Below are 24,423 nucleotides of genomic sequence, written 5' to 3' on the forward strand. Positions count from 1 at the left end.
TGAAATGCCTACTTTGCCTTGCACTGTACTTCTGCCAAAGACAGCAGGAGCACAGTGACCCTGTCAGTGACAGACTGGGGCCACTTGTTGTAGTACCGTTGTTGGCTGAGCGATGACATGGCCTTGGCCTTGTACTGCTGTGGTCCTGTTAGGGCTGTATTGCTTTGCAAACAAGGCTGAGTACATCAGCTTTGTTTCTGGTCTAGAGTATGTTCCAATTTCCCACTTCTGCTTCCTGGAGAAAGGACTAGGCAGCAATGTGGCTTTTAATCTTTATGATCCTGGGCAAATCATTTCCTTTAGGCATTGGCTTCTCCATATGTGACATGAAGATTGTGAGAGGACCGGGCACCCAAAGGGTTTCAGGGTTTGCCAGCATCCTTGTGACTCAGTGCCAGGGTCAATCACAGGAGTGGTGGGCCTGATCACCCTTTGCTCCCTTCCCTGTTTAATAATACATCCAAACGATAAATCAAGGGTGGCATCTACAAGGTCACTGGAGGGGGGGAAATGGCACTGATAACCCTGCTACAGCAGGATAATCACTGGTTTTATTTGGGGTATCAAATTACAGCGCTTGGCCACATGCATATGTTGTAAAACAAAAAACAGTCACACTAACACCACAGCTTTGTTCCTCCACTCCTGCTTCATCTAGTAAATGTGTTGGCCATTTAAGCATCATTATCATAAACATGACTTTAAAATGGTTACTTGCCTTGGCTTTGGGTTGATGTCGTGTATTTAACCCTTTCTCCTAGTACTAGACAACTGATTTATCAGGAGGGCAAATGTTAAGTTTTTAAAAAGCTGCAGATGGTCGTGATGTGTTGAACTACTGTTATATTTTTACCTGACTTTTCCTTTTGCTTTGAAACTCGTGCTGCAGTGAGCAGCTTCATGCATGGAATGCTTTTCATTTGAACTATTTCCTTACGATAAATTTTTAGCTGTGGGAAGCCTTACCAAAAGGTTTGAATAATTTCATGCACTTGAAACACATTGCCCAGTTGCTTTCCAAGACAACTGTACCGATTTACTCTGTCATCAGTAATGTGTGATTGCTCCAGTTTCCCAGAAGACTCATCATCGTTGGATTTCATTAATTTATTTTTAATAAACTAACTTAACTGGTGCAGAATGACCCACTTTACTTACAACAACATTTGCATTTTATTTGGTTGCTGGTGAGGTTGAACATTTTTCTGTATTGAAGGCTGTCATTTCACAGACCCTGAACCTTCTCGTCAGAAGGGATTTAGAGATTATCTATTTCCTTTTGTGTGCTTTGTTTTCATGTTCTTGCCTGTTTATCTGTTGCCAGGCACTTCTTACCAGCTCTCCACTGTGTTTTTCTCTTGGCCTCCTGCTTGGTTTGAGGAAACAGAAAGATCAGTTTGCCAGCCCTCAGCATAAGCGGCATTTTTTATGATCCATCAATTTGCAATTTAATGGTGGTGGAGTTTCCCCTCCGTAAGCTGACTTTGGGCGAGGTGCCATTGTGTTGCTTTGAGACCCATGGGCAATTACTCTTAAGCAGTCCTCGCCCTGCTTTCAGCCTACAACAACCTTCATTATATATTACTCTGTGTGTAGTGGAGAAGTGGGCAGCCGTTGGGGAGCAGGCTGGCTCTTCAGTCTGGAAATTAGATGAGGTGGGAGGAGTATGAAAAGGTGGAAAGCCGAGCTTTTAGGAATCATGAAGTCTAAAAACTTAAGTTCAGATGCTCAGAAGAACATGCCTTCAGTTTAAGAGCTCTGCAACATGTACCAGGGTTTGGTTCATTGCTGGCCTTTGAGGTATTTGGCCTATTTAACTCAGTTAAAATATACATGTACCTGAATCTTGTACCTACTAAGACGCAATTTCTTACTATAAACAGAGCTTTATTCTGACACTGGTTAGGAACGGTTTTTGTGGTTACATCTTGGTCATTGAGTTTAGGGTGTATGGGGATTCCGTTTTGGTTCAGCGAGGCATTCCTTTGAAAGTCCCACACGTGGAATGTGTACCCTCTGGTCAGTTTTGGTGGGGAGGGTTCAGCGAGGAGCTGTATCACAGTGTTCAGCCAGAGTGTTCTGCTTCCCTGTTATGTTGAGAAGACTTGATGCTGGAAGCTGTTAGGAAACTGTCCAGAAGCTTCACGTAAGATGTGATTTTAAACATAAAGTCTTAGTTTGCCAAATGATGGTAAATGCTTTGGAGGATCTTGAAGGGCCTAGAGTTTGTTTATTGGTGTTATGGGAGAAAGGCAGCTTCTACGTGGATTTGAGGTAGGCCTTGAAGGATTGGGATAAGAGCAAAGCACTTCGTAATAGTGCAGCTGTAGTTTACATATTAGCTTACTTGATTCTGCTGAAACACTGAAGTAGGTTGGTGATAAGAGACCTGGGGCTCAGTGGTTGAAGGGACTTAACTCAGGACACCTAATACTAGTGTGCTGAGATGCAAACCCAAGTTTTTGGATTATGAGGGCCAACCGTGTGTTACCATAAGCAAGTCAGTGAGAGGGGAGTTGGCCTTGACAGGGAGAGTAAAAGCTGGTTCTAGACAGATAATTTGGACTCCTGCTTCCTGCTGCCTCAGTGGGTGGTGGCTGTCCCTGAAGTAAGGCCTGATGCTGGGGCCTTAACCAAGCTGGTTAAGTTTCTGGGCACAAAGTTTCCACACAAATGTGGTTTAGGGCTAGCTCTTGAATGCTGACTTAGTTTTGTTGCCTTACATGGTGTCAGAAGTACAGGCACAGGGTAAGTTTACTTATAAACGTTATGACTGTTAGCAGGTACCAAATACGTCTTCAGCTTTGGGCAGGAAAATGATTTCCAGGTGGGAAATACAGTTAGCCTGCAGTTTTTTTTCCCCCACTGGAGTTGTCTAGTCTTTGGAAGAGGTAGAAAGAAGGCAGTCTGAAAAGGTTACAGAACTTTCTTAACACCTGCTTAAGCAGGGTCAACTATACAGTTTAACCTGCTTGTAAACTGTGGTCAGGAATAGAAGCACGGGTGGAAAACACTACTACTTGTTAATTTGCGCTAAATTAAAGTTCTTATCAGAATACCGTTGTGTTGAAGCAAGAGATAATACTAAAGAATCACTGTCAGTTTTTATGCTGCCATCCAGACTATTTTAAGGGCTGGGGTGGTGGTGATGTCTTAGACCTCCCAAAGCACCGTCAGGGAAATAAGTTGCATCCTCACGCTGCTAGGAGTAGGTACTCTATAGCTGGCTCGGAGAATTTTAAGGTAAATCAGAGGTGAGATTTGAATCCAGGCCTCCTTGATCAAAGTTAAACTCACTTGTCAGAGGATAGTTTTAAGATTAGGGTTTATAGACCTGGCAGAGGGAGGAGACAGCTGGGATAATATCCTTCTCTGTTGTTCTTATTTCCGTTTCTTCTCCAGACCATTTATTTAGAATTCCCAGGACAAATGGTATGGCTTTTGATGTTTCTTCATCAGTTTGAGCTTTGAACTTTAACCCTGGTCCTCCTGTTTCAGTCTTAGCTACTCTAACTCAGTTTATATGGTCTGTGCTTTAATCTGTACTTCTTTTATTTTGTTCTTAATATTAAATGTTTAATGTTAAAGGTTTACAAGTTGATTTCATTCAGACCAGGTCTTAACTGTTCCCTGACAGTCAAGTTCACTTCTACCTTGAAGCCACTCTATGTAATAACATATATAATTATTAATTAAAGAGGAGATCATCTTTCCTTCTTAAAGTAAATTCCGTGTAGGTCAAGTGATTAACTGCAGAAAGTACAGCCACAGCAGCACTAGAAGAAAATTAAGAATGGCTTCTGTAATTTGGGGGTGTTCTAATCCTGACCCAAAGGCCAGGAACGTAGGAAGACTATTTTTTAGTTTGACCACGTAAAAACAAAGTTATGCACAGCAAAAAATCCATCATAAGCAAGGTTGAAATACAGGTAACAAGGTGGAAAAACTGTAAAAGTCAGTATTTGTCATATGGAAAGAACTACTACCAAAAGACAAGGATGAATAAATACCAAAAGAAAAAAAAAGAAAGGAAAAATAAAGTGGACCAGTCAATATAAGAAAAGATGTTTAACTGCAGGAAGAATCCAAGTAATGCAAACAAAAATGAGGTCATTTTAAAACCTATTAGATGGATAAAGATTTTTAAAAGGTTAACAAAACCCAGTATTGACACTGGGTGGGGGAGCAGGCACCCTCATAGACTGGTGATGATGTAAATTGGTAAGCTTCTCTGCTGGGCAGTTTATCAGCATGCATTACAGTTTAAAATATGCATACACTTTGACCTAGCAATTTCACTTCTAGAGATTCCTTTTAGAGATCCAGGGAGAGAGTTATTCGACATACAGTGTGTAATTGTGGAAAATTACGTGAAACATAAATATCCCCTGATATTGGGAGTGTTGAGACACCCGTCTGCTTGTATAGTGGGATATATTTTTTTTTTGTGTGTGTGTGTGGTACGCGGGCCTCTCACTGCTGTGGCCTCTCCCGTTGTGGAGCACAGGCTCCGGACGCGCAGGCTCGGCGGCCATGGCTCACGGGCCCAGCCACTCCGCGGCATGTGGGATCTTCCCGGACCGGGGCACGAACCCGTGTCCCCTGCATCGGCAGGCGGACTCTCAACCACTGCGCCACCAGGGAAGCCCAAGTGGGATATATTGATGATGTCCTTATTCATATCTGTTTTTATTGAGTGGAAATAACAAATTACAGAAAAGCAGTATACGTATTGGGACCCCTTGGTATCAAAGTGTCTCTCTCCACTCTGGGCTTGTGCACACACAGATAATGAGAGCCTGGGGTGCTGCTTCCCAGGATCACCAGAATGTTACTGTGGTAATCTCTGGATGGTGGACTTAGGGTTATTTTAACTTTCTTGTATATTTCTATATAGTATACATCTGTGTGTATGTGCTCAAAGTGAGCGGATGTCATTTTTAAAATTGGAAAACATGAAGGGAATTTTAGAGATGGGAAAAGTACAGAATGCTGTTGGAATGTGTGGCAGGTAGGAAGTGGGGAGCAAGGACCTCAGAGTCCACAGAGAGCATCCCTACTCCTTTACATCTACCCAGATATATAGTGTAGAACCCTGTTGCAAAGGCAAGGGTAGCCCGTCCATGCTTTCATGACCTTGAGTTAGCTTGAGTGGGTGGCTGTGATCAAATGAACTGGGTAGGGCTGACCCAGTTCTGTGTTTGCACCTAGTACAGCTGCACCCTTTTTGCATGTACGTATCTGTTTGCCCTGCTTGTTCAAGCAAGGTCATGAGTTTGTTCTCTATACCAGTCATTTCCCCTTCCAGTACATTTCTTCCAAGGCACTGTCTGTAACCCTATCTCACTGGTGGTCAGGGAGAATTGAGTTGGGTTGGCCTAAATCCAATCCCATAAAACCAAAGGCTTGTTGCTCAGTTAACTGGAATCATCTCAGAGGACAAAAGGCAGCTCTTTTTTATGTACTTGATTATACAGTTCCTGAGGTTTCTACTTTGTCTCACTTATTCCATTCTCTCTTTCTCAAGGGCATGGATTTTGCGCTTCATAATTTTCTTCTCCTCGTAATGCTTTTCATTGCCTAATTCAGTAATAGAGGCAGCATTAGTAAGCATTGACAGAAAATGATGAAATAAATAAGGCCTATGTGGGACTCTTCGGATGACTTTTTTTTAAAGCAGAACTGGTTCTTCAGAGTTAGAGGAAAGCAGGGCTCCTTTGCATTACTGGAGGGTGTTGGAGGTGGGGTGGGCATGTGGATCCTACCCTAGCCTGGGAGCAGAGCACACTTCATTCCCTTCTTTGCCAGTTTGTCCCTCTTGTAGAGGGACTGCTGTGCATTTGGAGCTGAGCAGGGACTTTTCTTACTTTCTCTAGAACAGCCCGTGCCGCAGACACTCAGGACACATTTTCCTAAACTCAGTGGAACCGTGGGCCCTGTCAGTGAGGTCCTGGCATTTGATGCGGAATTGTGGTGAAACTTCACAGATAGCCAGAATACCTTGACTTGACTGTCACTCTGGACTTGAGTTCTGTTTCAGCAGTGTTTTCTAGGCTTGTTTGAAATTTTGAGGCTCAGCGAAGGCTTCCTAACATTAACGTCCTCTTTCAGTTGTGCAGGCATTGAGACAAGTGGGGAGGAGGTCTTCTTCCACTTGCTCTAGACCTTATCTTGAGAGCTAGACTGCTTTGGCGGTGCCCCTGCTCCCCAGGGTTCTGACTCCAGCTTGAATGAACTTGCTATATGAATGTGCCCTGATATGCCATTATTGAATAAGTGTTCGGAGAGGTTTGCAATCCCACCAGGTTAAATGATTACATAGCCTTAAACCGTGTAGATTTTCCAGCTCAATTAAACTACCCATTATCTCTTAAGTGACCAATAACGCGTGCGATTATGTCTTAGTTTGCAAGTGGGATTAATATCTGCTGTTTATCTCAAGATAAATATTGCTAACATAGCCTGGGAAAGCAATTTTATGCCCTCAAGAGTGAGGCAGTGGAGGACTCAGATGTTGGGTATGAAGTTTTATCTTTCTGAACTGATTATGAAATATACTAAACATTTATATCGCTTTGTCTTTATAGACTGAAATCGCCAAGAGATTGAATACAATTTGTGCACAAGTCATCCCATTTCTGTCTCAGGAAGTAAGTAAAACTGTTCAGCTGTTAAAGTGCAATTATGTTGCTTCTCTGTTTGCAAATTAGCTAGTTTTAAGATGTTAATTTTATCACGAGGAACAAGTGTGAAGAACATCTGTTACAGCTGAAGTGTGTAAACCCCCTGCTGTTCCATCTAACAGATCTGAGGGGACACTGTAGAAGTGGTGACAATAGCTCAACCTTAAATTAATTTTTTTCTGTGGAAAACTGCAAAACGACTATCAAGCATAAAGCTTTTCTTTCCTCAGAGGAGTAGTATAAATCAGCTTGATAGCTACTGATGATTCACGTGTCCTTTCTCTAGAGAGCTTTTCGTTTACTGCATTTTAAAAATGGTTCCATTAGGGTTGACTTGACCACGGGAGCAGGTATTTCATTTGTCCTTGTACATCGGGGCAGATTGACTTAATGCTGTCCATGGAGGGAGTGGATGCCAATACTATTAAGGATAAGACCATTCATGTTACCTGTTCATGTTACTTTAGCTTATGGAGTTATATACATATATAAGCCATTTTATTAAGTTACAAAGTAATAGAAGTTTACCCTTAATATTTGAGAGGGAAAAGCTCTTTATGTGAGTAATCTATGACTCAAAACCAGTTATGTTTTAGTTTTGCCTTTACTCTTGGATACAAGCTAATAAATGCAAAACTGTTTTAAGTGTGTACAGGATGCTTATATCTTGAGACAGTGAAAAACTTATGGGCCTTGGAGCTGGAATACTCAGTGTTTGCTCTCATTGGCATCTACTTTTCCATGCTGGGTAGCACCATCTCTGCTGTTATTATGGCAGACTTTCCAGCATAGCGTTTACTCGATGTTACAGTTTAGATTTGTTGGCCTTTTTTTTTTTTTTTTTTAATTTATTTTTGGTTGTGTTGGGTCTTCTTGCTGCGCTTGGGCTTCCTCTAGTTGCGGTGACCGGGGGCTACTCTTTGTTGCGGAGCGCGGGCTTCTCTTGTTGCGGAGCATGGGCTCTAGGCATGCGGGCTTCATTAGTTGTGGCTCGTGGGCTCAGCTGCTCCGCGGCATGTGGGATCTTCCCGGACCAGGACTCGAACCCGAGTCCCCTGTATTGGCAGGTGGATTTTTAACCGCTGCACCATCAGGGAGGTCCCCTATTGGCCTTTTGAAGCCTGTTGTTCATTAGATTTTAGTAATCCTGGTCTCTGCTACAGTCTCCTTTCTCCCAGAGACCTGTGGCTTTGTTTTTATTTGTGGGTGGAGCTGGGAGGTGCGCAGGCTATTTCCAGCCTGTGATCTCAGAGTGTGTGTGGGGAGGGCGGGGGGTGGGGTCTTTCCTTTCCCCTGTGGAGGGTGAAACATCTAGGGGCTAAAGGAGGAGAGGAATTCCCAGAGTTTCCAAAAACCAACTGGTGGGTTGAGATTTGTTGACCAGAGAAGGGATTGCAGGCTTAATATTTAAATTTTAAGTATCAAAAGGGGTGTTTTTAAATGGCTGTAAACTTTTCCTGCTCAAACTTATCATAGCAAACCCATTCTGAGAACCAGGGTGATCTTCCAAATCTCATACTGTTTATTTTCTAAGGCCTCACGTTTCCATTTTTGATGTCCTCCTTTGACTCTCTACCATTCCGAGCCCCAGATTCCCATCAGAAGTAAAGTGGTAACTGGTGTTGGTTAGAAATAAGGGATGCACCACTCTGAGTTTTCCTTTGCCGTTTGTCTGCGTGTTCTGTGGAACAACGTGTGCTCAAGCAAGTTCACATTTAAAGACATATTACACTTCAGTCTGCACCTCATGTGGCATTTGTCTTATTGTTGGAAGGTACAGTGAAGGTCTTGGCTGCCTTGCTAACACTTTTCCTTCTCCTTGTTTTCAAAGCATCAACAGCAGGTGGCCCAGGCTGTCGAACGTGCCAAACAGGTGACCATGGCAGAGCTGAATGCCATCATCGGGGTACGTGGCCTACCAGGTCTACCTCCTACAGTGTGTATAACCAGCTTTCATTTCTTCTTAATTTGTTGGCTTAATATATATCTATCTATATATAATGTTGTGCCGCTTAATCTTAACCCACTTGATAAGCCGGGGGGGCAGGAGGTGGCAGTGTCAGGTATGCTGAGGTGTGTAGGGGAAGAAAGGTTAGCATAAGGGAGATGATAGAAACATTTTTAGGAGGGGAAGAAAAAATAAATCTTCTTTTCAATGGAAAAATAAATGTAGTTTATCCTGCTCCCTTAGGTTAAAGCTTTGGCAAGGGTTTTAAATACGTACTTTCCTTACTTCTGTTGTATAAACTTTAGATCCCAGTGAGGTCAAGACGTAGCTCGGCATTATTTCATTTCGTTGTCTTTTGCTTTTTTGCCTTTTGCTTTCCCAGGGTATTAGAACCTACGAATAACTGTTTTGCTTTTCTTGGGCCTCTTTCATGAATTTTTAAGTGGCACCCCAATGCAAAGAAAGCCCTCTTGCCGCTGAAGAAGTGATGATTGTCTGCCCTAGTGCCCTCTAGCCTTTCACCAGGTTTCTGCTCTCCTGGGTTGAGTTCAGTCAGTGCTCCTTGCTGGCAACTGGTTGTCAATCACAAGTCATTTGCTCTGCATTAATGAGCCTGGTGAACTGTTGGGTCCATCCCCTGCATGAGTTCATCCCCCCGCCCCCTCACTGCAGGATCCAGGACGGTTCTCATGTTTTCTGCCCTTCCAGACTAAGCGAAAGAAGTAGCTGAAATAAGCGACCGTCCTTGCTGATTTTATTCATATGTGAGTGCCTTGAGCGGATTCAAATCACTCATTTATCAATTTATGTTAATTGCTTGTGAGAAGATGCCCTGCTGGTCTTTATAGTTCCCTCAGACACTTTGTAATGATAATTAGACATGCTGCTGTACGGATTAAGAGTGCCATAGTGCAGTGATGGCCACAGACAATGGAACCAGTTAATCCATCAGGGTTTAAAATTACATCCCAACTGGAGATGGAGAAAAAACATAAGAGCCAAGGAGGATTAAAGAATGAGCCTCAGCTTGAAAACTCTCCTTTCATCAGTTTCTCAATTGCAGATCTGCAGTCGGGTTGCCTGTGGTAAGCTATTGGCAGTCAATTAGGTGAAATAAACTGGGAGGGTGACCTTCATTTCCTTTTAATAGCTTTTTCCTCCCTGAAATGGGGAGCTTCAGTGGATTTTCAGCTTAAATTTTATTCAAGCTGCTTTATTACACTTGACAGCTTAGCTCTGCATAAACAATTCTCCCCTCCTCTTCCCCACAGGTCTGGGCTCTGCATCTCTCCCCCTTAGTGTCACATTTTTGACTGTTACTTAGTGGGCTCTCTAATCACATTCAACAAAAAACACAATTACATCTGCATTTGTCTGCCGCCTTCTGTACGCTTTTCTTGTGTAATGAATTGCTTTATTTCAGAGATCAAATCAAATATTCACTGGTACTTTTGCATGTACCGTGTTTGATTAGCAAAGACTAATAGCAAATTGTACTTGTAGCTCGAGCACAGAAATTTTTAGCCCAGATGAATGAGGATGGAAAAGCCTGTTTTGATTAAAGGAAAACATATGCAAGGCAGTTCTCAAGTACCCAGTTACACTTTGTGGAACATGTTTGTTTTCTGATAGGCTCTACATTTTTACGTATCATTTCTCAATGGTAAAACTTTGTACTCTTACATTCTCAAAGGCACTGCCCAATCCTGTCCATTAGAAAGGAGGAAATTGTGTTAACCAGATGTTTATAGGTAATACTCATTTTGAGTTGAATCAGAAAATAAAAATAGCAGGTTGTTCTGGAAGGGCAGATGAATCGCTAATTTTATGAATGGCTTTAGTCCAGGAAACATGTTGTTGAGATTATAAAGGCAGATTAGCTCCGATAGCTAGCAACAATAACCCAAATCAGTGAATTGGGCCCAGCACAAGACCTAACGCCAGTTGCAGGTCTTCAGCATACTGGCATGTGCGGCTTTTATAATTGTAATTTTTGGATCAGTATATTAATTTATGTCAGCAGGCTCTTTTAAAGTTTGTAGTGATCAATAATTATCCCGCACCATAAGTTTCATGCTGTGGCATATGCTTGATTTTTGCTTGAAAGGAATTGTGCGCGTCCTGGAAAATCGAAGTAGCATAAAATTGGGTTGACAATTCAGCTGACCTTTGCACCCCTTCATTGAACATGCAGTGTGTCAGCCTGTCTCCCCAGAGGGGAGGAGGCTCTGGGAGGCTGTCTGTTCCTACAAGCAGCAGCTGCGCGCAGGGTAAAGGCAGCCTGGTTTGATAGCAGCTGTCAGTATTGTTCAGGGACCGACTTAGGGTAAAGAACACTGGGAGAGGCCATGCTCTTCGTCTGCATCGACTTTCAAGCTAAGAAAAGAAATAGTAATTTAACGGTTTAGACATCTATTACAAGTGTGAAAGATCATGAAAGAGTACCCTTTAAAATGCAAATGAGCTGAAACACTCTCATTCCCTTTAAGGTACAATCAAGGAGCTTACTGCTTGCTTGACAGGGCTACAGATATTTCTCTTTAGCAAACCTGGAAAAAGTTAAATCTTCTCAAGGACACCAGGCTTCTAGGTAAGCTCAGCTGTGTCCTGGGACCGTGGCTGCTCTTTTAGGAGGAAGAGAGAGGTTATAGTTTTTTCCGTTTTTGTAGAGTGAATTAATGGTGCCCATTTCTCACCAGCATAGAAAACTTAGTTCTCATATCTGACGGAAAATACTGAATTTTAAATCTTTTTCACCACAGCACCTGCCTTCAACCTACGTAGATTCCTGGTATTTAAGAAAGATAAGCTTCTTAGATATTTGATACTTGGAGAAACTATTGAGATATTTTTTGTTATATACTTTTTGTAACAGCTTGACTGATGGCATATCTGGTAGTTGGCAGACTAATAACTGCAACCTTACTTTTTGAATTTTGCTTTTTATAAGCTCTTTTGTTATTAAACGTGTTACGTTCTTGTAACAATAAAAATGCAGAGATCTTAATAGATACAGGGTTGGTTTGGTTTGGCACAAACTCCCTTGTACTTGAGAAAACAAGTTCATTGTGGGAAGGAAACTTATGTATTTGAACCTTGGTGTTTTTTTTTTCCCCCAAACATTAGTCTCCACAATTTAATCAGCATTCCTCAAAGATTTTTTTTTTTTAGTTTGGAATGCTATTAAAAATGCTCAAACCGAAGTAGGTTATTGACCGACGTAACACTTTATTTGTGGGATAGCTAATGGCTACCTGAAGGAAAGGAAAATTGACGGACGGGCTCTTCAGGTCACTCCTCATTGTAGCATTTGGGGAGCTGGGAACTAAGAGCTCTCTTCTACCTGCTCTGATACTACAGAATTGATTTTAAGTTGAGATTGGGATTCCAAATAATTAGTGTTATCTTTTAATTGGGTTTATATCACGTATAATTAATATAAATCATATAAATATAGATATGGATCTATACATACCTGTACACACACAGATTTTTTAGAAAATTGATGTGTAATTCACAGGTGAGATGCACAGCTCCTGAGTGTACGGATTGATCACTGGCACAGGCACACACCCTGTAGCCCACATTCCTCTCTGGGTACAGATTGTTCCCACCTCCCCAGGAAGTCCCCTTGTGCTTCTTCTCAGCCAAGTTTTCCCAACCCCCTAAAGAAACATGGTTGCATTTTGATTAAAAAGTAGAAGAGTAAAAGAATAATTAGCAGAGTGTGATTTTCTTTATTGAAACAGTTACATAGTTGTGTATCTATTTCTAATCAAATACCTACTGCCTAACTTCTCAGTGTTTTATGCTCATCTTTCTAAGACCGTTTGTATTGTGTTAACCTGGACAAAGCCTGGGCCTAGGATGAGATGCACTTGGTTGGGACTTTGCACTGCCACTTTTTATTTTTATTTTAAAAAAATGTTTATTTATTTTATTTTTGGCTGCATTGGGTCTTAGTTGTGGCACATGGGATCTTTCGTTGCGGGGCACGGGCTTCTCTCTAGTTGTGGCACGCGGGCTGTCTAGTTGTGGCCTGCGTGCTCAGTAGTTGTGGGACATGGGCTAAGTTGCCCTGCGGCATGTGGGATCTTAGTTCCCAGACCAGGGGTTGGACCTGTGTCCCCTGCATTGGAAGGTGGATTCTTAACCACTGGACCACCAGGGAAGTCCCGGCACTGCCACTTCTTAGCTTTGTGACGTTGTACAGCCAGTTAACCTCTATCAGCGTCCTTCTACAGGACAATGGATAATACCATTTACCTTACATGGCTTTTGTGGGGGTAAGACCTTGGCTGGCAGCCTTCAACAAGCATGTGGTGCTGACACCCTGAACTGAGGTTTTGTCTGCCTGGTCTCTCTCTCAGCACCTGTAGCAGATCTCTGGGCCCAGTTGGCCAAGCTCCTGTGAAGGGGCGATTGCTCCTAGCAGCAGGTCACCTCCTCCTTTGTCTTTTCTGGTGGTTACATGGATGTTGGTGTTTGAGATTAGACCCAGCCAGATGCTCTGCTCCTGCCATTAAGTTGTCGTGCTTGAATGACTTTTAATAAGGACTCAGAAGTGCAAAAGCACTGCCATTTAACTTTTGACGAACGAACTTATTAAAGTTCAGAACCAGGGCGGAAAGCTAAGTTAGGGGAACAGATGGAGGGGTTTGAGAAGCAAAAATGTGAGGACAGGGCATCATTGGCTTGCTTACTCAACGTAAAGAGGAAAGGGCGCACCAGGCCTTTTGCTGGCCCTGGGAGGTGGCGGGGATCCTTGTGATAGAATTGGAAGGAGAGAAGAGTTAGAAGACATGGACAGATGAACAGTTCCCCTACCACAGAATGCCAGATTTCTGACAGCAGCCTTGATGCTGACTGTTGGATATAAGAAAATTTAAACAATTTCCCATAGCAGTGCTATGAACATCAGGGAACTCAGGGAAATTTGGGGTTAGTGTAAGCAGCATTGTTTGTCCTTTCTCATTTATTTGGATGTGATCTGACTGACTTTCCATGAATATAACTTCTGTCAAGGCCTATGGGGCTCAGGTTTGGGGCGCCAGTTCTTGGTCATGTGTGTATACTCCTGTTCCATAGGCAAATTTATAATTCTCTATACTTTAAAACAACTTAGTATGAAATAAAAGAAGTCTAGGGTGGTCTGTGGTGTCTGACTATGTGTATTTGTGTAGGTGATGGCTGTGAATACAAACTCCTGACGTGTCTGCAGAAGAAGCCTTTCTGTCCTTGAGAGATTGAGTTGTAGACCTAAAGGACTCCCTATTGTTGCAGGAGATGACTGGTTTAAGGATTAGCAAAAATGTTGGATTATTTTTTTCCCCCGGCTGTAGCTGTCAGACATCTATAGGATTGTAGTGTGGGAAGTTTAAGAGGATGAGGTTAGCCTCTTATTCTTATGAGTAGGCAGTTAATCCCTGGAAAGCCCATCAATAACCCAGCTGTAAGTTTCTTTATAAAACAAATTCACCCTGAGAGAATAATGCATAGCCTGCTACCAAAGGGAGTAAATAAAATGATGACAACAAACATGGATCTTCCAGCTCCTATTTAGTGACATACCTGCCACTTAAATTCCACCAGTCTAGCCCTTTTATTAATTTTCCAAAGAGATGGTGCAATATCTCAGAGGAGTCTTTTATGCCTCCTACCTCTCCGTTAGGTCGAGCTAGTTTTTTTGTTTTTGTTTTTGTTTTTGTTTTTCCACTGAGGGTACAACTAGGTATCTCTGACAAATGCAGAGCTTGGCTTCAGTGTCTGGGTTCTAGTGAATTGGGCAGTGTGCTTTTTATTTATTAGGAAACTTACTGAAGCATTGTCTACTTGTTCATTTCCCCATATATTTTCGTATGATTTTTATTTGGATTTCTTAGAAGAAGGCGTTATAACATTTTCCCTCTTTTCAGAGGAAGAAGAAAAATCTTCAGAATAGAAAGTTGAGCATCTCATTTTGGAAATTAGATCTATGCAGTTTTTTTAAATTGATAGATGACTTAACGTACCATATCATTCACCCTTTTAAACACACACAGCTCAGTGGTTTTTAGTATATTCACAGACTTGTACGGCCATCACTACTATCTAATTCTTGAACATTTTCATCACTCCAAAAATAAACCCATATTCATTAGTAGTCAGGCCCCATGCCCCCTCCCCTCAACCCCCTGGCAACCACTAATCTTTCTATCTCTGTGGATTTGCCTGTTCTGAACATTTCATATAAATGGAATCATATGATATGTGGCCTTTTGTGTCTGGCTTATTTCACTTGCATAATGTTTTCAAGGTCTATAGATGTTGTAGCAAGTACTTCAGTCCTTTTTATTGATGAATGATACTCCATTGCATCAATATGCTGCATTTGTTTATCCAGTCAGTTGCCGGTCATTTAGGTTGTTTCCACCTCTTGACTGTTACGAATAATGCTGCTGTGAACACTTGTGTACAGATTTTTGTGTGGACATGTTTTCTTTTATCTGGTGTTTATATCTAGGAATGGAACTCTGGGTCATATGGTAACTCCGTTTAGCTTCAACAGCCAAGTGGCTGTACCATTTTACATTCTCCCTAGCAGTGGATGAGAATTCCAGTTTCTCTGCTTCTTCTCCAACACTTGTTATTGTCCATTGTTTTGATTCTAGCCCTCCTGGTGGGTGTGACGCGCTGTCTCACTTGTGGTTTTGATTTGCATTTCTCTGATGGCTGATGATGCGAGCATGTTTTCACTGAAACCTTATATGGTTTTAGAAATGGATCTACCTAAGTAAACATGGCTTTTAAAAAACTTATTCTTGTTTAGGTCTTTTAAGTCACAACGGAAACAGACACCCAGGGCAGGTAGGATGAATAAATCAGGGGGGTGATGCAGAATGAGTTGGCCTGTGCGGATTAGCTGAAATGCAGAAGCAGTGAAGACGAGTTTAGATGCTTTTCAGAATTTTAGGCCTGTATCCTGGTGCCTGCCTACGTACAGGCCATCAGTGTTGCTTCTGCATCTCATTTTCTGTGCGCTCCTGCATCGAAATGGAGCCTCTCAATGGATTTATGTATTTATTTATTTTATTGTCTTCAAGTGGCTTGCGAATTCTTGGCCCCAGCAAGCAGTTTCTGCCTGTTTATCACCCTTGTCCCCTTCACGCGAGAGGCCATCCACATAATGGGAGGTTTTCAGATAACTCCTGTAGTAGTGTCCTTGATGTTTCTCCTGCCACATAGCTCTTCCCTACTTTTCCCACTTGTTTATCATAGCATACCAATTTTCTTTTTCTGTACTCTCCCAAGATAAGAACTGAGTGTTTTAAAGAACAGAGAAATAGCAGAAAATCAAGGAAGAATGACTTGGAGAGAACTGTCAATAAATGCTACTTTTCACTCCCCCCCCCCTTAAAAGTGTTTAAATACCAAGTGCTATAAATGCCACTTACTGTCACGCTTTTAGCATTAAATATGCTATTTTGGGGCATGGTTTTAGTTCTGGTTGGGTTCAGTTTGTGATCTGTGTGACATAGTTTTCCCAAAGGTTATAAAGTGGGTTAAATTTCAGAAATTCAGTGGTTGGTGATAAGGAACTTATTAGCATCTAGTGGGAATGAGAGGGACGTTGGCCTTCGTTTTTATTCTGGTGTCCTTTCCACTTGTATAGGCAGCTCTGTGGTGATAAACCCTGTGCTACACCTGTTTTAGAAACAAAAATGTAGAAACCACTGCACAGTTATATTAAGGCTCTGAATGTAAATGGCAAAGTCAATTTCATATAGCAACATAATTGACCCAGTCTGCACTGGGTAAAATGTGAATTAAAATTCTAAATGTGTGGCTGTTGTTTGACATGGGTGAGGTTATTTTATTCCTTGAGGGTTTTCAGTATCACTAACTCCGTGTTTGGTGATTTGTTTTACTTGTCTCCTTCCCAGCCTATTCAAATTGTTTGGGTTAAGAACACGTACAGTTATCTCCTTATGCCCCAAACTAAACCTTTCCCTAATCACCTTTGAGGCACCAGAACAGTATGTAAAAGTTCCCATTTAGCTCTTTTCCCAAATTGTTTTGTAAAGTGAAGTTTCTGTTTGTTTGTTTTGTTTTGAATTGTTAGTGGAGTCAGCATTAGGAAGCAGGGGCTCATTTTTTTGAGCTGTGACAAGGTACTCGATGGGGAAGGGACAGTGAAAAGTTAATATTTTAAAGTACTTCTGGTTTTTAAGCAACAATTTGGCAAGTCCTTTGGCATATAAGAACATGGTTTCTAATGTAATGGGACAGAATTCCAGCTTAGATTGAGACCAGAATTTCTCACCTTCAGCACTGTTGACGTTTTGGGCTCGTGAATTCTCTGTGCTGGGGGCTGTCCGGTGCATTGTAGGATGTTTAACAGCATCCCCAGCCTCTACCTACTAGATGCCAGCAACACTTCTACTCGTCTTTCCCTCCCAGTTGTGACAACCACAAATGTCTCTAGATGTTGCCAAATGTCCCTGGGGTGGGGAAAGTGGTGTTGAAATTGTTTAAGAGCTACCAGTCTAGATTGATACATATTACCCCAAACCACCATTGTTCATCAGAAATGCCTTTTCTGATAGCTTTATAAACTGTGTTGCTTATGTGTTCTGTGGTGTATAAATCTATAAGCATTAACTTAAAGAAAATGTTTACTAATTAGTTCAAGCTAATGAATGGGTAGAAGGTTGAATTTTCCCAGCCAGCCTTGCTGTCACGTTGAGAAAGATTTTACAGTTTCCCCGATGATTTGGGTAGGTTTGGATCTTTGGAGGACTGATTCATTTAAATTCCCCTAATTGACAGAGCCATTGGATTTTTTGATGTGTTGCTGTCTATATAGCAATGTCAGGATCTCTTTTCTTGTAGCATATATTTTTAAGTAACATTCATGTTTCTTCCTTTTGGTGAAGGTGATGAGTACTAGTCTGTCCCAGGTAAGCCGTGTTGAGAAAAAAATGTTCTTTAGGACACATGGGGCAAGTGGGCTGCCCTTTTGGAGTCAGTTGTTTCAATCTCCTGGATGTGGGCCCTCTGTTCATTTCAAAAAATTTTTTATCCTAGAAATAACACTTATTACTTATTAAGCATCTTCTTCTGAGAGAAGCCAAAACTATCTCTGTTTCAGCTTGATTCTTCTTTATCGGCTTCCTTGGAAGAGAGCTAGAGCAAAAGATACTTTCCTTTTTCAGATGTAGGGTATTGGAAAGTGGGGACTGGAGGGATGGCACTCGTGAGTCATAAATCTAAGAACAAATTCCCATCTGTCACTGCTCATGAGGCTGCGTCGTGAAGATGGTTTTATTTCCGGGTAAATGCCCAATAGTGAATGTGGATTGTCTCTGGGTGTGCAGTATTGCATACCCTCAAGAGTATCTCCTTAGCTGGGAAGGGAGAAACGTGGGGTCCTCGGTGGAGAAAGAGATTGTCCTCTTCCTTCCCCTTGCTTGGGAACACTGGGTCTGCAACTGATCCCTTGTGAACAGGACTGGGCTGCTGGGGTCACAGGAAAAATACTGTTCTAGGGAATAAAAGCTTTGCAATCATTGTTCTGGCTGTGAGCCCCATGGCAAGCCACTCTTTCATCTGTGAAATGGGAGCCATTATGCCCTCCCACCCTTCCTCCCTCTGGTGTATTCCGAGCTGAGGCCAGATAAGGAAGCTGGAAATACTATCTAGGGGCACTGCATGGTAGGATAAAGAAGTAGAATGTGAGGCAGCAGTATCCACATTTCTTGGGTCTACAGCATCTTCAATAGCTGTGATTCATCCTGTCGCTACCTACTTAGTACTCCTTTCATTTTGTGATAGGATTTATGCTTTTTAAAAAAAAGGAGGAAGAAGGAGCTTTCAAGATCGCCAAGCTAAGGATGGAAGAACCTAATTGCCTCTAATAATGGGCAGTGAGCTGTCTCTTCAAGGGGCCTGGAAAACTAGAGCAGGCTAGAGGTGGGACTTACTCATGGCCAATTAGGCTGTTGGATAGCCCTGTTGAGAGCTATTTGCCTGAAGGTTGAGTTTAACTTTGCAGGTCTGTTTCACAGCTGTGGCAAAGCCCCTTTATTTTATAAGCTTAGTCTTTCTTTTCAATAGTACATCAGAGAATGCTTTCCAGTTCATCTTTCCAAAAACCAACTTGGGCTTGGCAGAAAATCTGCTTCCTTCTAGCATATCCAAATATCACCTGAGACTACCTTTGCTCTAACGTAAAATCACACGTCTGGAGTTGTGTTTTGGTGTCTCCGTTTGGGGGGGGAGTGTTAGAGGGGGACTGGGGGTAGGGTGCAGGGAAGGGTGATAGGGTTGGTATCCTCCACCCTATAGTTAAATTCCTTCCCCTGTGCTTAGCCTCTCTCATCTTCTTTAATCAGTGCCGTGCTTAATTACCCCACCGCACCCGCTTGTGTATGCATCACTGCCTTTCCCCCCAAGAAGCCGGACATTGCTTTTAGTCTGAGTAATGATAGTAATCGCTGGTAGGGCAGACCTGTTCCTCATCTTTCTCCGAGCACATTTCTTATGGCAGGTGTCTAGTTCCTAATTAAGTGCTAATGAGCACGCCTAGTGGACCGTGATGCTGCTGCCAGCTCCTTCAGTTTTATGTCCTGCTACTGCCAAGCTCTTAAAAGGTGACGGAGCAAGAATTAGTGTCTTTGGGATGACAGGAAGGTGATTTTATGCATAAAGAAGTTGTTATTATGATCTCAAATGGTGAATGAGTAGTTTATAAATACTTTCCAAGAATACTATTAATGCTGCCTGCTCTGACCTCACCCCTTTTCCAATTTCCCTCGCATTAGAACTGTGCTCTCTTTGGAAAGAGTGGAGGTTTAAAGAGAAGGTTGGCGCCTAAAGATTTTTTTAAAAGATACTAGGAGTGGTTGAAAATTTACTGTAAAATGACTCTAGATGCTGATTTCTGCCTTTTAGATGCTGCTTTCTCTTGCTCTTGAGTGCCGGAAGCATAATGTTTAGGATTCAGTCAAAGATGTGTGGTCAGGGTGGAAATTGCTGAAGATCTGGTGTGAAGATCTAATATATTCAGTACGTGCAAGGGTGTAATAAATAAAACGAGTAATTGAGTCCCAGGGAAGTGAGCACAAATCAGAATCTTAAGAATTTCCTAACATCACACCTTAGAAATTGAGCTTTAATCGTTTTTCCTGTCTCATCAAAAAACGAGTTTTATGTTGGACAGCTGAAATGTGGCCAGATTTATGGTGCAAGGGCCATTGCTTGGATACTTTTTCGTTTCCTGCAACAAATCTTAAATATAATATATGAGAGCAGTGATACTCTAATGTGAACAGGTTTCTAACTTCTGGAATGGGTTAAGTGATAGAGGCGAAGGCATTTGGGAATGGGGACTTGGTCATCATGGTTGGAGTCCCGCACAGCTGGTGTGAGTGCTTTCCTCAGCAAGGTTCTTGGCCTGAGTCTTGGTGTTTTCCTCTGTGACATGGGAGGGGGATGGGTTTGGGGCATGGGGCTCAGGAGAAAGGAAGGGATAAACAAAGTTTTGTCTCTAAGGTTCCTTCCATTTGTCACGTGCGTGGCTCCCTGAGGGTTCCCTCTGTATGTGGTGGTACCATGACTAGAGCACAGCCATGAGGGTCCTTCCTACGTTGACTTCACTTCCCTGCCACCTGGTGGGAGAAACTCAATGCCTTGAGCCCCATCTGTGAAATGGGAATATCAATACTTCCTCCATTCTGTGAGGGCTTGATGAGCTAAGGGCACACAAGTACATGAGAGATGCTAGTTCTTCCTGCTTTCTAAGTTCTGTTAACTAAAGATAATGTTTGGTTTTGTCTCATCCTAACGTTGTGGTAAGTTAATGCAAGAATGCTGGGGTGCAATGGAGTCACCTAGTAACTGGTGACTAGTTGAGAATATAGTTTCTGTATTTTAGGTTGCATATCTGCACCTCCCCTATTTTAACCTTTCTGAAGTCAGAATGAGTCTGAAATCTGTGGCATCTTGGATTCAATGATGCACTGGATTTGATCCTTGGAGGCGCTTAGAGATGGAACTAACCACCGTGTGAGGGCTTACTAACTTATCCAAGTTTGCTAATAATCAGTAGCTACACTTTCAGGGGGTGAGAGTTAGGCCAGAAAGTGACAGTGTCAATCTGAGGATTATGTTTTGGGAAGATTATATGATATCAGGTAACTGAGCAGATGAAAGCTTTTGATGGACTGAAAGTGCTAACCACATTTTTTTCTCTCTTTCCTCCCTGTCTCTCTCCTTGCTCCCTTCCTCTGTGTGTGTGTGTGTGTGTGTGTGTGTCTGTGTGTGTGTGTGTGTGTGTGTGTAACCTCCTGTTCTGTCTCCTCCATCCTCTCCTGTCATGTCTGCTGTCTCCCTGGTTGCCGCCACCACTGCCACCACCCCCCTCTCTCTCCCTCCTCCTCTTCCTCTTTCACCACCACCACCAACAGCAGCAGCAGTTGCAAGCTCAGCATCTTTCTCACGGCCATGGACCTCCAGTGCCCCTCACCCCTCACCCTTCGGGACTTCAGCCTCCTGGAATCCCGCCCCTCGGCGGCAGTGCCGGCCTCCTGGCGCTGTCTAGTGCTCTGAGTGGCCAGTCTCACTTGGCAATTAAAGATGACAAGAAGCACCACGATGCAGAGCACCACAGAGGTGAGAGGCCGGGCAAGCCAGATTAGGACCTTGCCCTAACACTCTTACTAGTGCTGCAAAGTTTGTGCACCGCTAAAGAAAGCCCCAACCCATTCAGAGAGCAAACAATGAGCTAAGAGGAACTGTCTGTCGCACAGCCTGGCCACTGAAACACAGTTCACCCTGGAGGTTTTCAGGGTTTAACGTGGGCATCTGTAGATTTCTCCATCTCTTTAGATGGCAGGCATCTTGACATCTTGGCAACTGCCTCATTAATGCCAGTGGCCTGTACCATATTATGGAAAACTGTTAACTGTTTAATTGGGTAATTTTCAAAGAAAGTAATGTTGTTAAATGGGGCGAAATAAGAAGTTAAATTTGAAAGTGAATGTGTTCAAATGAAAGGTTTGATAATTGCATCTGTTACTACTTAGTTTCATAGGCTTTAATTCTAGTATGCATTAAATATTGGGCAAAATTGCACTTGACTAATTTTTGAAAAAAAGTAATTTATTCTGTCAAGAAATTTTAAAAAACTAGGCTTTTGTGTATGGTTAAACTGTAAATCTTATGTTTACAAAATACTGTAATTTTCAGGAAATCACTGTATTAGGAATGTGCAATGACTTATATAAATAAAAGCCATTTTAAAACTGTTTGGGGCTTGTGTTCTAATTATTCCCCCCTTTTTTTTATTTCTGTTCTTGCCTCTGTGTCTGAACGGGCATGTCTGTGCGTTTCTTGGTAACCTCGGGAGCAGACAGAGAACCGGGCACAGTAAGTACCCTGACGCCTGCTGCACATAAACGCGTTCTCCCCCCCTGCAGTGCACCCTCAGCCGCCTTTCTTTAAGCACAGGCACAGACACGTATATTCTACTCTCTCTCAGCGACCTGTTGTTTTTCTTTCTTTTTTAAAAAAATATGACTGTTTCCCCCTACCCTTTGTCTTTTATATAAAACTTCCATCAGGTGAGAGGGAGGCAAAGCTGTTTGCTATGATTACTCACTTGAAAATACACTTTGATCCCTATGTGCCCCAGACCCATTTAAAAAATATGTTTATCATTGCACTTCGAGTCCAGGTTTACCTGTAGTTTAAGAGAGTATTCATTTTTATCTTAAGTCAGTTCTGCAGGCAAGAGGTCACCATCCATATGTGAAATTAGTTAGCATTGTGTTATTTCTACCTAAACCATTCATTATCCTCTGCAAATGCATCTTAGTTTCTAGGTTTCCATATCTAGTTTTCTTTTCATAATTGTCCTTGGAGTGTGAACTTGAACTTAACTTTATTTTAGTCCAAAGAACTGAGTATCTGAGTAAGCTCTCAAAACCAAGGAAATTCAGTGCACGGGGCTCTGTGCTTATCGAGTTTATTTTTTTTCACCAGCCTAAATCTTACTCATTTTACATAAAGCACGTTTGGTCTGTACACATATCTGCCGGTTGGTTGCTTGTGGGGAGGCCTGTCTCTAAAATGCGTCTCTTACATGTTGTGGAACAAACAGAATGAGAAATTGGCCCCTTTTCAGCTCAGATAACCTCCAGTTTTTGCCCCTTTCCTTCCTTCCTTCCTTCTTTCTGAACATGACAGTATTTTGATCATCTTCAATCTAAATATTGTTAAAAAATAGGATACTGAACTTTTAAATCACTCTGATACTTTCTTATGTTTGGGGGGATGATATGTAAACTTTTTCAGTTTGAAAAGTTTAGGCACCCCTCCACACACACCTTCTGTGTAGAACGGTAGCTATTTTTAAAATTCTCTTCGGGACAGAGCTTTGTTTACTTCATGTGTCAGGATGTATTGGTGGAATGGATAATGGTGAAAGGATGAGGTAGGTAGTTGTGAAATTCTTGTCCTGTAAGTTTTCTTTGGAAAATGTTGGGAGGAGAAAAGAGGGGAGAAAAAACTTAGATCTAGGGAATAAAATTACCTACTCCGAAAGTATGGACCTAAGTAAACTGATTTATGGAGGTGACCTTTCTATTTTGCTGTTTCAGTGTCCCTGTAGATTGTCATCTTTTCTGCCATGTTCATTCAATAGAGTATCAAATTAAAAACCCTAATCCTGGGCCAGAGAATAGAGATGGCAGGAGATGGTGCTGGGAATGCCCACATGCATTAGTCTGCTGCATGTTTTAATCTATTGAATTTATTCTAGGTTTGAGACTTTATTTCCACTTTATGTTATCAGTACTACTGTTCCACCTTAAGTCACCGTATATTTATTGAATGCTTACTATATGTAAGGTAATATAGGAAATATATCTGTAGTGAGGGATGTGTAGGGATATGTAGGTACATGTATCACAAGCCCTTTCTCAAAGAACCAAGGGAAAGCAACAAAAATACTAGAAGATACAAGGCTGCAGAAAGTTTTAGCAAGAGTTCTAGACAGTTGTGGAAGGGATACCATGGTGTATGCCTCTCTGAAATGCCGGTGGCAGGAAAGAGTAGAATTTGCACACTTAAGCTCGTAGAGGCATTTTTGCATAACTCGGTATGACTGTATTTCTGAGTATGTCTAATAATCTGTGTGTAATTTTGGCTGGAAGATGTAATCAAGAACTTGATTGGGGAAGTGAGGGTGAGGTGGACGAAGGTTAATGAGTTGTACCCTTAAAGAAGTACTAAATCGTTCTTGAATTTCAGGCAGCTGTGGATTGTTTTCAAGTCCAGTTAGTGTAGTTTGTAAAGTCCGTGTTGAGTTAGCAATCTGAACTTTTAAGTCCAAATGTGGTAGATACATTGCATAAACTAATCTATAAAATAATATAAAATACATGGTTACTTAATGTGTTATTTGCATGTCTCCTTTTTCACACCAAATTTTTGTCAAGTCTTAATAATAATTTCAAAGAGTATTTCCAGAATAAGTATATATGCTGAGTTTCCTGTGTAATTATTACAGAAAACTCATGGTAATGATAATATAAAATGGAGAAACTACACTCATTTTTAATCTAAAAATTTAATTCAGTCTGTAGAGAGGAATTAAATTGTTCACTGTCCATATAAGTGGGATTTTGCTGCAGTTACATAAAATTAACTAGCTCTCTTCAAACTTTGTGTAAAATTAAATATGAGACTCAGTGGGTAATGAGATGATGTGTACTATTAGCTCCTAAAATATTATAGTACTTAATCTGTTTA

At 41.8% G+C, this 24,423-nt stretch overlaps 1 protein-coding gene across 2 annotated transcripts in view; it reads left to right on the forward strand.

Moving 5' to 3' along the window:
- TLE1 (TLE family member 1, transcriptional corepressor) overlaps window positions 1–24,423 on the forward strand; it is an 89,296-nt gene that overhangs the window by 22,664 nt on the left and 42,209 nt on the right. The window contains exons 5-8 of one of the 2 annotated variants that reach the window (XM_032635758.1): window positions 6,588–6,650; window positions 8,515–8,619; window positions 21,078–21,282; window positions 22,022–22,038. In XM_032635758.1, coding sequence (XP_032491649.1) covers window positions 6,588–6,650; window positions 8,515–8,619; window positions 21,078–21,282; window positions 22,022–22,038 — 390 coding nt within the window. The remainder of the gene's footprint in view (window positions 1–6,587; window positions 6,651–8,514; window positions 8,620–21,077; window positions 21,283–22,021; window positions 22,039–24,423) is intronic. The other variant, XM_032635760.1, reaches the window with a different exon arrangement.

This window comes from Phocoena sinus, chromosome 6, assembly GCF_008692025.1.
Source record: "Phocoena sinus isolate mPhoSin1 chromosome 6, mPhoSin1.pri, whole genome shotgun sequence".
Classification (NCBI taxonomy): domain Eukaryota; kingdom Metazoa; phylum Chordata; class Mammalia; order Artiodactyla; family Phocoenidae; genus Phocoena; species Phocoena sinus.